Source organism: Podarcis melisellensis (genome assembly GCF_964234715.1).
Source record: "Podarcis melisellensis genome assembly, chromosome: 3".
Taxonomy (NCBI): domain Eukaryota; kingdom Metazoa; phylum Chordata; class Lepidosauria; order Squamata; family Lacertidae; genus Podarcis; species Podarcis melisellensis.
Genome location: NC_138530.1, coordinates 63252556 through 63266313, shown reverse-complemented (window position 1 = coordinate 63266313; position 13758 = coordinate 63252556). Strand labels below are relative to the sequence as shown.

The 13758-nt window shown below is 41.4% G+C and overlaps 1 protein-coding gene across 2 annotated transcripts in view; it reads right to left on the bottom strand.

Moving 5' to 3' along the window:
• Nucleotides 1–4519: 4519 nt before the first annotated feature.
• MED23 (mediator complex subunit 23) overlaps nt 4520–13758 on the bottom strand; it is a 48113-nt gene continuing 38874 nt past the window's right edge. For both annotated transcript variants that reach the window (XM_081907050.1, XM_081907051.1), the window contains 2 exons: nt 12899–13030; nt 4520–5637 (listed from right to left, as the gene is read on the bottom strand). In XM_081907050.1, the coding sequence (XP_081763176.1) occupies nt 5467–5637; nt 12899–13030 (303 nt within the window). In that variant the 3' untranslated portion in view covers nt 4520–5466. The remainder of the gene's footprint in view (nt 5638–12898; nt 13031–13758) is intronic.

The following is a 13758-nucleotide window of genomic DNA, read 5'->3' as shown; positions in this document are numbered from 1 at the left end:
TACTTCATTTTATACTACATCTTATAATATTATACAAATTGTCTTCAGATTTCCATTCGTAACCATAGAATTATTATATTACAAGTGTTATATTAATCCTGCTAACATTTTTAACTGTGTACAGTGTTCTGTAACAGAATCGATAAATGTTTTCCATTCTTTATTAAATTTCCCATCTTCTTGGTTTCTGATCTTTGTTATCAGTTTTGCCATTTCGGCATAGTCCATCCACTGGCAGAGGAAGAGGAGTGCGGGTGGCACGCCACACCCCCAGGGCACGCGCCAGCCCCGCCCCGCCTGCTCTCTGCCACTGAGTCCATCATCTTGATTATCTATTCTTCTCTGGTTGGAACTTTATCTTCCTTCCATCTCTGGGTGAAAAGCATGCTTGCAGCTGTCGTCGCATACATAAACGGTCTCTTCTGCTCCTCCGGTATTTCATCAGCTATAATTCTTAATAGAAAAGCTGCTGGTTTTTCCACAAAAGTTATTTTAAACATTTTCCTCCAACTCATTATATATCATTTCACAGAATGCTTTCGTTATTTTGCATGTCCCCCACATGGATTCCTGGCTCCTGTCCGCTCTGGCCCAGCATGTCTGGTGGCCAGGGGTTATGGAAGCCATAGTCTAACAATATCTGGAAGGTCACAGACCTGTTGTTGTCCAAGCCAGAGAGAAAAGAAAGTTAAAAATCTCTTCGCTGTTTTGACTTATTAAAACGCAAGAAAGCTGTTTCATTCCTCTGAGAGCGCCCCCTCATTAACATTGTGTGCTTGTTTTGAATTCAGACATTTGTAATGACTGCTGCCTCTGAGGTGGTTCTATACATAGCTGAATTGTGAGTCAATCAGAAGAATTTCTAAAGAATTTTTTACAAAGAAATTATGCCTTCTGTTTTTAGAAGTCTACCAAACTACTTTCATGTCTCTGTAGAAGGGCTTTTTCAATTTTACATTGCTGTTCTTACATTTTTAAGAAGATGGTCCATTTTTTTTGATATAATGCAGACTTATGCTTTGGGGCACTTTGCATCCACAGCCCCATTAATGTCCTAAATCAAGGAGGGATGGGGGACCTCTTGACGCCTGGGCATAATTAGGCCCACTAGGGGCCCTTATTTGGCCTGCTAGGCTGTTTCGCTCAAGCCACGCCCACCTGTCCTACACCTGACATCATATGACATTAGCTGTGGGGCTGGTTAAGGCAGGGCTTAGATGAAAGGGGTTTGCAGCCACCACTGATCATCTGATCGGTGGTGCCTTCAAAGCCACAGCATTGACCATAAACTCATTGTCTGCGCCTGAGAAGCATGCTAAAGGGATCTGGCTTGTGGGCCAAGTTTGCCCACCCGTCAAAATCTATTGCAATCCGATATCTGATGCTTAAAAGTGGGAGGAGACTCCCAAAGCCTTTCCTCAGTCTTCCTGTGTTTCCCTTTTAAGCCCCCATAGTCCTGTTTGAGCCTCCAGAGTCTCAAACATGGGCAATAAGGGCACTCTTAAAGCTTTTGCAGAAGCCTCCTGTGCACGAGCTGCTTCAAAGGTTGCTTTTGCACAGAGCTTCAAGCTCAGCTGGTGAATGGGGATGAAATTCTGCTGCTTTGGCTTAATGTGGAATTAACCCCTGTTCTCCTGCCCATCAGCTGATGTGGGCCTGGTTTGGGGCTAATGGCCTCATTGGTCAAGTTTGGGCCGCAAGCCAGAGGTTCCCCACCCTAAGCATAGGGGTATGTGTATGCCTAAGGGGCATATGCAGGGAAAAGTTGTCTCCCACCCACACTAGTCTAGAGCAATTTTCTTTTAAAAAGAATCTGACTATAAATTGTTGAGTGTCCCATTAATGTTAACAGACTCACAGCATGCACCACTAATATTCTTCTGAGAAATATTACCCATTTGCATTTTAATAAGACACCACAGTGTAATTAAACCAGAGAACTTCGATTTATAAGCTACTGCAGGGCACGTTCAGCCTTTTCAGAGCCTGTTGATGTGATAAATTTTATCAAGTGAAAGCTTGAGGAACCATGATGGCCTAGGCGAAGATTGATAGGGAAACCCGATAACCTGCAATGGCTGATGGCTTTAGGCTATGACAGACTTTTTAAAAAAGGATTTCTACTGCAGAAGTATTATGCCAGAGGACACTTCCTAGCCCTGTGGCACAGTTGTAGTGCTTTAGCACAACAATTCATTTTGGACTTGGTGCTGCTCGTGCCTGCAAGTTTATCGCAGGGCCCATATAACATTAACCTCACAAAAAGGCCAATTCAAAATCCCCCCCCCCCACAGTTAATCTGGATTTACTGTTTTTCTCGGGGTGGGGCGGGGTTCGTTTGAGTGTGTGCATGTGTTTGCTTATCAGATTTTCTGTGGAAATGTTAAATCTGGAGCAAAAGGGAAAATATTGGACAGTCTTTTTGATGAAGGTAACATTGCATGGATGCTGCAAAGAACATACATGCATGCATAAGCAGCAGAGTCTGCAGTAAACTTCCCTGCAGAAGTGTCCCTGCATGCATGCCAATGCACACACTAGAGAGGTGGTTTGCCACCCCCCACCCCGACTACTTAACAATTGCTGAGGGTCTTGGTGGACCACTTAATCATTTTTCTGCTGCTTGTAGCAATTGCATGTTGTTGTGGTAGATGCTGAATGGTTTGTATTGGTATCTGACTGCTGCTTTTATTTATTACATAGTGGACTTTAGTGTAGAATTCAAATTGCAACATAGTAAAATACAATATAAGAAATAAAAGCAGCAATAACAATATAATTAAAATGCCTATATGAATACGTAATACGGTGTACCATCTCCTCGCTGCTTTCTCCAGCTAGACTGGTAGTCCAGTAGGCACAAGTCTGGATCTAACCCATAGTTGCCTGTAAGCAATAATGGGCCATGACTGGAGCCCAAACTTCAGCAAGTCTCAAAGAAACCCAATACAGATCAGATTAGCTAATTCAGCAAATAGTGTTTTGGGGACCACTGGCATTAAGAACTAGGGTGGGGAGCCTGTGGCCTTCCCAGTTATTGTTGTGCTACAACTCCCAATAGCCCTGGCCAGTGGTTGGGAATGATGGGAGTTCGTATTCCAGGACCTCCAGTTTCCTCAGCGCTACTTTAGGATGAGACTGGAAATGATACCTTTGCAGTCTTGAAAATGACTTCAAATTTCATTTGGGCAACAGTTGTTGCAGTTTTAGGTTACATACAATGCCAACCTGTCTTCAGTATGAATCCTTCTGAATGACCCGTTTATCATGCATTCATCCTAATTGGCTTGCAAAAAACTTAGTTGTTGGTTTGATTATAGCCGTTCTTTATTGAGCATTCATTCTGATTTCCTTGCAAGATGGTGACAATGAACATTCGTCCAACATACATCCCGATTTGCTTGCAGTGTGTTTACACGTCTGCATGTTAATGTTTTGTTCCATCTCACATTTCATATATTTACCAATCACTTTCCTAACTGCAGTCTGATGCCCCTCCCCCAAACTCAAAACAATTTCTTGCATTAGGCTGACAGACTCCTTTAACTGTGCAAACCTAAAGTTCCAGTATGTGCTTGAATTATATTCCCACAAAAAAATGGCAGTCTGGAGGTGTCATACAACTGTTAGAAAGGACAGGAGGATCCAGCTGTTGCAGGAAAAGGGCTTATTGGGAGAAATTCCTCCATAATCTGCCTCTTAGATATCCCTTGCCTCTTGTGCTTGAGTCAGAGGGGCTGAAAAAAAGATGCAGTAATTTTTGGCTTTTTAATTAGATGTTAAGCCAGTAAAGTAGTGTGAAAGCATGGCTTCTGTCTAGAAAAGAACTAGTTTTGCTTTTGAAGTTTTGCCACCTAAATGTCAGCCTACGATACACTTCAAAGGGAAGTGTACTGTGTGACCTCTTCCTGCAGCAGCCCAATTGCCAAATTTCTGCAGCAGCTGGAAGTCTAAGAAGTTTAACAGCAAAAGAAAATCCAATTTATTTATCGGCTCGGTGCTTATTGGTAATAGCCTTAACTACATATATATCAGAACTGTTTGGAACAAATTGAAGAGTCAGAGCTGGCTTTGCTGTAATGTTGTCACTGCGGGGGGACCACAGCGCAGGATCAAACTACGACTGAGAGCCCCCAAAGGGATTTTTTTTTTGGCAGTTTTGTTCGTTCAACACCCTGGCCCAACTAGGGTCAGAGTTTCAATGATGAAAGAGCCAAAAAGGGAATGTTCTTGGAAGTAGTTGTGATCTAGTGACCTAAACCCTCCCAGCTGCTCACCTGAACCCCAAACTGGGTGGAAATGTGGACATATTTGTGAGCAGGTTTAAACTCACCCCTCACTTCCCCTTTTGTTCCAGTGTCCAATTAAAGAAGCAACTTTACTGTTCTGAAACAAGGAACACATGCTATGTTCCACAGGGAGCTTAAAGTTTAGAAACAGGGACAACCTTCTAATTCCCAGTCTTACAGCACTGGTAAAGCTACAGTGTAAAATGAGTACAACAGTCAAGCAAAATAGGTCAGTAGTTATAAAAACTATTTTTATTAAACACTTTTTTCATTGTTATGAAATAAGAGCAGTATTTTACAAATCTTATCTCCACGTGCAGTTGAAACATTATCTGGTTAAAAATCTTTCTACCCCACCAACCTCCCTACGCAAAAATAAAACTTGAACAAAAGTAGTATAGTACAAGTCCAAAATAAAATGTAGTTATTACACAAATTCAAAACACAGGTGGCTGATTCAAACCACCACCACTTCACATAAATATACTGGTTGTAAACCGGGAGGCCGGCTCATTCGTGATTTGGATAGTCAGTGTTTTAATCACCATATTGTATCCCTGACTGCAGCAGGATTGCTGGCGGAGTAAGACAGCACCAGCTAATTCTGGCACCACGGTCAGAAGTTGTTTGTGTCTGCCTTTTGTACCAATACTTCAACTAGTTTTCATAGAAAATCCAGCCGGTAGGTTTAATAGACTTGGCTTTAAGCCAACAGGATCTCAGCAGCTTAAGCTTAGCTTATTCTTCCTTAAATGATATGAGGGTTGCAGCCTTTATATTCGCCCAAGCGTCATCATTTTCCAAAGCTGAAAAAAGCACAAAATGTTAACTGTTGCCAGTGTAAACATATCTATGCTACCAAAAACAGAAGTTAACCACTGGCAAGAAAAATGAGACATGAGTAAAGAAAACAGGGCCAACAATGGGCAGTGTTGTTGTTTAAAGCAGCTGGGTATTTGTAGAGCCACATTGTTTGCTGAACTTAAGGAGTTCCTTTGATTTGGAAAAGGGCAGCAGCACATATATAGAATATGTAGGTCCTCAGATGCATTAAAAGGAAGAATGTAATGGGAACTTTCCTGCTCCCAGCTCTTCTCAAATGAAATTCATGCTGGGTGCTGCTTCATCTGGGTCCATGTTGGATGTCCTTGGCAGAGACATAGTTTAGCGGCTCCCTCTACTGTGTCACTGGCAAGGCCACGTTCACAGGGACCTGGCTAGGCTGAGGTGCTGGAGACACATTGCTTATGGGTTGCTGAGGAACAGTTGCAGACTCCATCTTGCTGATATGTATGAAGCGCAGACGAAGCTTCAAAGCAGGCCTCAGGTTGCAAATAATCTTTTCAACCTTTAACGAAAGCCAAAGGAAAATAAAAGTGGTTATAAAGCAATAAAGGGGTGGTCCATTTATATATGGAGATAAATGCCTTGCTATCACCAGCAGTCAGCAAACTTGTGGTAAAGCAAGACAGTAGAGATTGGCTGAGCCACATGGTGAATGCAGAGTGCAGCTGATCCCAGTAGAAAGAAGAGATTAAAATCTGCTTCTATCAACTCCGTGGGTTTGACCTCACTAAGGAGTTTCCCATGGGAAGCTTCACGGTCAGCATATTCTTGAAGGTGCTTGCAAAGAGTGCTTTTGGCATTTGGAAGTGGCAAAGAGCAGCTGATCAGGGCTTCAAAGCAGTGAGCAGGGCTCTTTGCAAGCCTGGGTTGTGCGTTGAAATCTTGATGTTCATACAGACTTCAAAGCACCCCATTAGCTGACGTTTCCGTAACATCAGGTGACTGACAGGTGGTCAGCACTGCCCACCTGTCAAATGTGGCCTGCTGGTTTAAAGTCTAAAATAAAAATTTAAAGGTCTTCATTTAGCTTCACAATGCTTACAGAAGAATGCTTGTTAATTGAATCAGGATAACAGATTTCTTTTATATACAGGTTTTAATTGGCTCACTAATGGCAGGATGTCTGTTGCAAAAAAAAATCTGTGGTTTTTTGTGTGTGAATGGCCACTGTTAATAACGTAATTAACACCATCTCTAGTGTTCTGCATTACATTTCTCATTTCACTGTTTTTAATTCTAACTAACCCCATGTTATTGCATCTGACAAAGAGGGCTCAAGATTCTTCATTGGTTTTAGGACTTCCGGAGGCGGCGCAAAACGGCAATGGCGGTCCTCTTTACTGTGTGAAGAGGGGCTCCGCGAAAAAGGGTCGTCCGCTGCGGCAAAGCGGAGACCCATTAAGACAAACCGTAGGCAGAGCGAGCCTGCGGCCGTGGGACTCGGCGGGTGCCAGAAGCCCCCCCAGAAACGAGGAAGGGACCTCGTAAGAGGCTCCGGAACGTGAAAGGGGGAGCGGCGCTGTGAGTTCATCGCTCTTTTCGCGGAAGTGAAGCCGCGCTGCTGTTGCTGATGAGCGTCGACCTTTCTTCTTGAAAATCATCGGAATTGGCTGCAATTTACCCGTGAGTAAGGGGTACTAAAGATTGACTCAAATTTATTTAATTCGGCTGAAAACGGGAGGCGAGTAACAGGAAGTCCGTCTCCCGGTCCTGCTAATCAGAGCAAAGCAAAGAACCCGATGCGGGCTGAAGCGCCCAAAAGAGACTTTGAAATTAGTATGAAGGGGCATTAACAGACTGTGTTCTTTTAGAAATCAAAAAATTGAAGGATTAAATCTTTTGGTTTACTGCGCTAAGGAATCTTCCTCCTATTGTGAAGTGACGTGGAATTGAAGGGATAACCGAGCTATCGGACTGCCAGTGTTGCAAAGGAGTACTGACAGGCTGCTGAAACTTTTTCTTAAGTACAAATTGTTGCATTGATGGATACACTATCGCTTTAATACTGATATTGGAACCTTTCTGCTACCTTGTGGCACTATATTGAAACAGAAATATCTGAAAGCCTCCTTTTCGAACTTGGGGATTATAAAAGTTGAAATAGGAACTTTGATGGCGGAAAAGAAACTTTCTTTCCTTTGAAAACCCCCCCTAGTGGATTTGCGGAGGCATAGAGGTCTGGGAACTGTACCTTATTGGGATTTTTTGTGGTTTAATTGTTTACATTCTGGACTTGCCTTTCTCATGGATTGAAAGACTATTTGACCTTGAACAGAGGCAGCTGGGGAATGAGTGGCCCAGGGAAAACAAGAGCAGCTAAAGCTAAGGAAGCCTTGGCTGAGGAAGCTAAAGAAAAGAAAAAAGATAAGAGAGCTGGGCAGCTTGTTCAAACAACGTTGACTCATCAACGCAGATCCTCGGTACCAACTGTGCTGACGGCGCAGGAGGAAGAAGTTGAAACGCCTGCAACAGAAGATATGGCAACTGGAGGAACTGATCCAGTCTTGAAACAAATTTTGGAACAACTGGCACTTTTGAATAAGAAGGTGGACGATCAGTCATCTAAAATTGATAGAGCTACATCTACTATCAGTAAGTTAACAGATCAGGTTTCCCAGCATACTCAGGCTATTGAGAAATTGCAAGGAGCTACGGCGGAGAACTACAAATTAGCTGCGGAAGCCAATCAAAAAGCTGAGCAAGCGTGCAAAAAGGTGGAGGAGATCAAAGGGGAAGTAAGACCTCTGAAAAGACAGGTAGGAGAACAGCAAGCCTACCTGTCAATGGTGGAACTGAAAAGTAAGGAATGTAATCTTAGGCTGAGGGCCGTCCCAGAGCTGGAGCAGGGCAACCTAGAGGAATTTTTGACACAGTTGTTTTCTAAATTTTGGGGGGTTGAGGAAGATAAAGACTTCAAAATTGTGACGGCCTTCAGATTGGGAAGATCGGTTAAGAAAGACAAGTCCAGAGACTGTTTGGTTTGTTTGAGAACAAGAGAGGAAAGAGACAAGATACTAGGCCAACATTTTAAAAAATCTCTGGAAGTTGAAGGTAAAAGGGCAGAAATTTATAGAGACATTCCTAAATATCTGTTGGACCTTAGAGCTTTATATACAGACTTGGCTAAATTGTTAAGGTACAACGCAATCCCTTACAGGTGGGAATTCCCTCAAGGTTTATCATTCACCTATAAAGGAAAGAAGGTAAGAATTAAAACACCAGAGGACCACCAGAAGTTCCTACACGACAACGAGGAGGACCTCCAAAAGAGAGCTGTAGATTCTTGGCCTCCACCACCGGGATCACCACCAAGACCCGTACCATCTGGAGGCGGACCGGCACCACAGCCTTCGGGAACGGAGGACAAATTAGATACCCAACTGTGATATTTAAGAAGTAGACCAGGATGTCTCTACAGCTTCTTAGTTGGAACATAAATGGCGGGAATTCTCCAGAAAAACGGAGAAAAGTATTTCATATTTTGAAAAAAGAACAATTGGACATTATTTGCCTGCAAGAAACACATGTGACAAGACTCCACAGAAAAGTGTTAATTAACAAAAGGCTAGGCCAAGAATTTATCTCATCGGACAAAGTTAAGAAAAGAGGAGTGGTGATATATGCAAAGGAGAACTTGTCACCAAAATTCGTATTTAAAGATGAACAGGGTAGAATTTTGGCAATTGAAATTCAGACACAAGGAGAAAAGTTTTTAATTCTAGGAATATACGCCCCAAATGATGGAAAATCGGAATTTTTCAAGAAGCTGCATGAGACTATGCTGGACTATTTGGATTACAACAACATTATCATGTTGGGAGATATGAACGGCGTCGCCTCAGTGAATATGGATAAGTCGCAAAGTGCTAATATAACGAAAGACGGCAGACTACCAAAAACCTTTTTCGAAATGACTGACAATTTGGATTTGATTGACATATGGAGGATCAAGAACCCTCTAGGGAAAGAAGGAACTTTCTTTTCTGAGGCCCACATGACATGGACGCGAATCGACCAAATATGGATAACTAGAGGGCTGGCACCTAAGACTAGAAAAGCGGAAATCTGCCCAAAAACCTGCTCCGACCACAACGCTTTGAGAATGGAATTGAGATTAAATACAACCGGATCTTTCAGATGGAGAATGAATGACGCTTTGTTAAGAGATCAGGAGATTGTTAAGAAGGCCCAAAAAGTTTTAAAGGATTATTTTGAAATAAACTTAAAGACAAACGTGGAAAAAAGAACAATCTGGGACGCAAGTAAAGCAGTTATGAGAGGGTTTCTAATACAGCAGAACACGATTAAAAAAAGGCTCTGGAATGAAAAGAAGGAGAAGATTTTGGAGAAAATAAGAGAAGGAGAGAAAAAACTGAGATCCAGGCCTAAATCAAAGGAAGTATTGAGAGAAGTGAAGTTTTTCCAGGCACAATATTCGAAACTGATAAATCAAGAGGTGGAATGGAAAATTAAACAAATGAAACAAAGATCCTTTGAATCTGCTAATAAGTGCGGGAAGTTGTTGGCATGGCAGTTGAAAAAGAGACAAAAACTTAATACAGTTACAAATCTAGAGATTGAAGGGAGAATGGTTCAGAAACCCGAGGAAATTAGAAAGTGTTTCCAGAGATATTTCAAAGAACTTTATTCACAAAGGCCACAAAAAGGCTCGGAGGTGGACCAATTTGTCACAACTAATGGATTACAAAAAAATACCCCAGGAAATGAGAGCAACCCTGAACTGTAATATTACAATCCAAGAAATTGAATGCGCCATTCAGAACCTCCAACTGGGCAAGTCTCCGGGACCTGATGGGCTTACTTCCAAATATTATAAGGCATTGAAGGATTCATTGATACAACCATTGTTGGAAGTTTGTAACCAGATTATGGAGGGGAGGAAGGCACCGGAAACGTGGAAAGAAGCTTTCATCACGTTGATACCAAAATCAGAAACTGAAAAAACTCAACTTAAAAACTACCGTCCTATCTCACTCCTAAATGTGGATTACAAAATCTTTGCAGACATTTTGGCAAGCAGGTTTAAGAAAGTATTAAATGAAGTGATTCATAAGGACCAAGCAGGCTTTCTCCCTAGCAGACATTTATTTGATAACACAAGAAACATCATTGACATTTTGGAATTTTTACAGACTAACTCAAATACAAGAGCGGTGTTGATCTTTATTGATGCGGAGAAAGCCTTTGACAACATTTCTTGGATGTTTATGAAGAAAAACTTGGAAAGGATGGGAGTAGGGCGGGGGTTTGAAAATGGAATAGAAGCAATCTATTCAGAACAAAAAGCTAAATTGATAGTAAACAACGTGGTGACAGAGGAGTTCAAAATTGAAAAAGGGACACGACAGGGGTGCCCTTTATCTCCTCTGTTGTTTATTTCAGTCCTGGAGGTGCTATTGAACATGATTAGAAATGACCGGTTGACACAGGGAATTGTGGTCGGAGAGAAACAATATAAACTGAAAGCTTTTGCAGATGACTTGGTATTAACATTACAGGAGCCAGCCTCTAGTACTAAAAGAGCGTTAGAATTAATTTCTGACTTTGGTCGGGTGGCGGGATTCAAGCTGAATAAACAAAAAACTAAAGTTTTAGCAAAAAACTTGACAACTACCGAAATAGAGGAGTTCAGAAAAGAAACAGAACTAAATGTGGTTAAAAAAGTAAAGTACTTAGGGGTGCACTTGACCTCCAAAAATTTGAATTTGTTTAAGGATAATTATGAGAAATGTTGGTCAGAGATCAAAAGAGACTTGGAAACATGGTCAAGACTGAAACTTTCCTTGTTGGGCAGAATAGCTGCTATAAAGATGAATGTTTTGCCGAAAATGCTATTTTTGTTTCAGGCCCTCCAGATCGTGGATAAGGTGGAATGTTTTGGAAAATGGCAGAGGGATATGTCTAAATTTGTCTGGCAGGGCAAAAAGCCCCGAATAAAGTTTAAAATACTAACAGATGCGAAAGAAAGAGGGGGATTTGCCCTGCCGGACTTGAGGTTATATTATGAATCTGCAGCCCTCTGCTGGTTGAAGGATTGGATTTTGTTGGAGAACACTGATGTCCTTGACCTGGAGGGATTTGATAATGCTTTTGGGTGGCATGCATATTTGTGGTACGACAAGGTTAAAGTTCATAAATCGTTCAAAAACCATATTGTCAGAAGGGCAATTTTTATGGTCTGGTCAAAATATAAAGACTTATTGGAGAGTAAAACTCCGAGGTGGCTCTCACCGATGGAGGCCAAAGTACGTAAAAGACTCAATATGGAGGCCCATTGGCCTAAATATTGGGAAATAATTGAAAAAATTGGAGATAAATGGAGGTTGCAGAGTATGGAAAAGTTAAAAAACAAGGTGCGAGATTGGTTGCATTATGCTCAAATCCAGGAAGTTTTTAAAGCGGACAAAAAAGTGGGTTTCCAGGAGGAAAAATCGAAACTAGAGACAGAGTTGCTTGAGCCAAAATCTAAGTTAATTTCGAGAATGTACAACTTGCTGCTTAAATGGAATACACAGGATGAGATTGTTAAATCCTCCATGATAAAGTGGGCGCAGGACTTGGGGCACAACATTATGTTTGAAGACTGGGAAAGGTTATGGAACACCGGAATGAAATTCACGGCATGTAGTGCCTTGAAGGAAAATATCATGAAAATGACATACCGGTGGTACATGACCCCAGTCAAGCTTGCAAAGATATATCACCTGTCTGATAATAAATGTTGGAAATGTAAAGAGGAGGAAGGGACATTTCTACACCTCTGGTGGACCTGCCCGAAGGTGAAGGCCTTCTGGGAGATGATACATAATGAACTAAAAAAGGTGCTTAGACTCACCTTACCCAAGAAACCGGAGGCCTTCCTCCTGGGCATGGTAGACAAGAGGGTGGCTATGAAAGATAGAACTTTCTTTATGTACGCTACTACAGCAGCAAGGATCTTGATGGCAAAGCACTGGAAGACACAAAATCTACCCACACTGGAAGAATGGCAGACGCAGCTGATGGATTATATGGAACTGGCTGAAATGACTGGCAGAATTCGAGACTCGGGAGAAGAAGAAACGGAGGAAGTTTGGGAAAAATTTAAGGACTATTTGAAAAAGCATTATAAGTTGTATGAATGTTAAAAAATGCTTCTCTCTAGGAAATTATAGCTTCAGTATTGGTAAATCTTTGAATTGGTAAATAAGGCACAACAAGACAGAAGTGGTGTAATGAAATAATTTTATTGTGTTGAAACTAAAAATTAATGGATTTGGATTGAAATGTTTAGAGACCAGATATCACGATAAAATGGAAGATATATTATTATGTTTAAAATAAGTTAACAAATTGCTGAGGTTTTGGTTTTACAGAGAATGCAGTGTCCGGAAGATGGGGGGAGTCCACTAGATTTATGGAAACATGTATTTTGGAATTTGAATTTTGTACATTATAAACCTAATAAAAATTATTTTAAAAAAAAAAAGATTCTTCATTGGTTTTAAATAGTTTTTATGCTATTTCCATTGACTCACTTCAAGATTTAAAATAGAAAACAAAATATAATTCTAGTATGTAAAATTTCTTAACTGACATTTTCCCATAATACAGTGATATTAGGGCTACGAAATATAAAAAAAGAAGAATGAAAGAGAGGGACAATAGAAATAAAGAAAGGAAAGAGAAAGAGAAAATAAAGCAAAAGAAGAGAGACTTGGCAAAAAATACAAAAGAGGAACTTCCGGTTTTCCGTCACTTACTTGGTCTTTTACACTGTCTCCAGTAAACATGTACTTCACATGATACAGGAAATCACATATCGGATCCATGTAGTTGAGATGTGTGTTGCATTGGTCCACTTCCAGAAGCATTTCATAAAAAGCTACTCCAATCTATTGCCACACAAACAAAAACTGTACTGAATATGCATGGAGTTGGTGAGCTGAGGACGGTGAGCAGTGCAAGCAGGGGCAGAAGCCTATGGTTCAGTGGTTCTCAAGCTTTTTCTCTGGGTCAAGCTTTCAGAATAAAAATTTGCTTGCAACAAGCCTAAAAGTTTTCATGGATAAGAAAAAAGAAACAACTAGCAGTGCTAGATTTGTAACACTACTTTATAATAGGTAAAGGACCCCTGGACAGTTAAGTCCAGTCAAAGGCGACTACGGGGTGTGGCGCTCTTTCACTTTTAGGCCAAGGGAGCCAGCATTTGTCCACAGACAGCTTTCCAGGTCATGTGGCCAGCATGACTAAACTGCTTCTGGCGCAACAGAACACTGTGACAGAAACCAGAGCGCATGGAAACACTGTCTACCTTCCTGCAGCAGCAGTACCTATTTATCTACTTGCACTGGTGTGCTTTCGAACTGCTAGGTTGGCAGGAGCTGGGACAGAGCGATGGGAGCTCACCCCGTTGTGGCAAGCCCAAGAGGCTCAATGGTTTAGACCACAGTGCCACCCACCTCCCCACTTTATACTTTTTTGAATGCCCCATGATCATATTATAAACAATGTAGCTATGTAAGAACGTGAATCATTCCCAAAATATAATATTGATTGTCCTTGAATCTTCCCACCACAGTGGTGTATGACACTCTTTGAGAACCACTGTAGATCTTGTAAC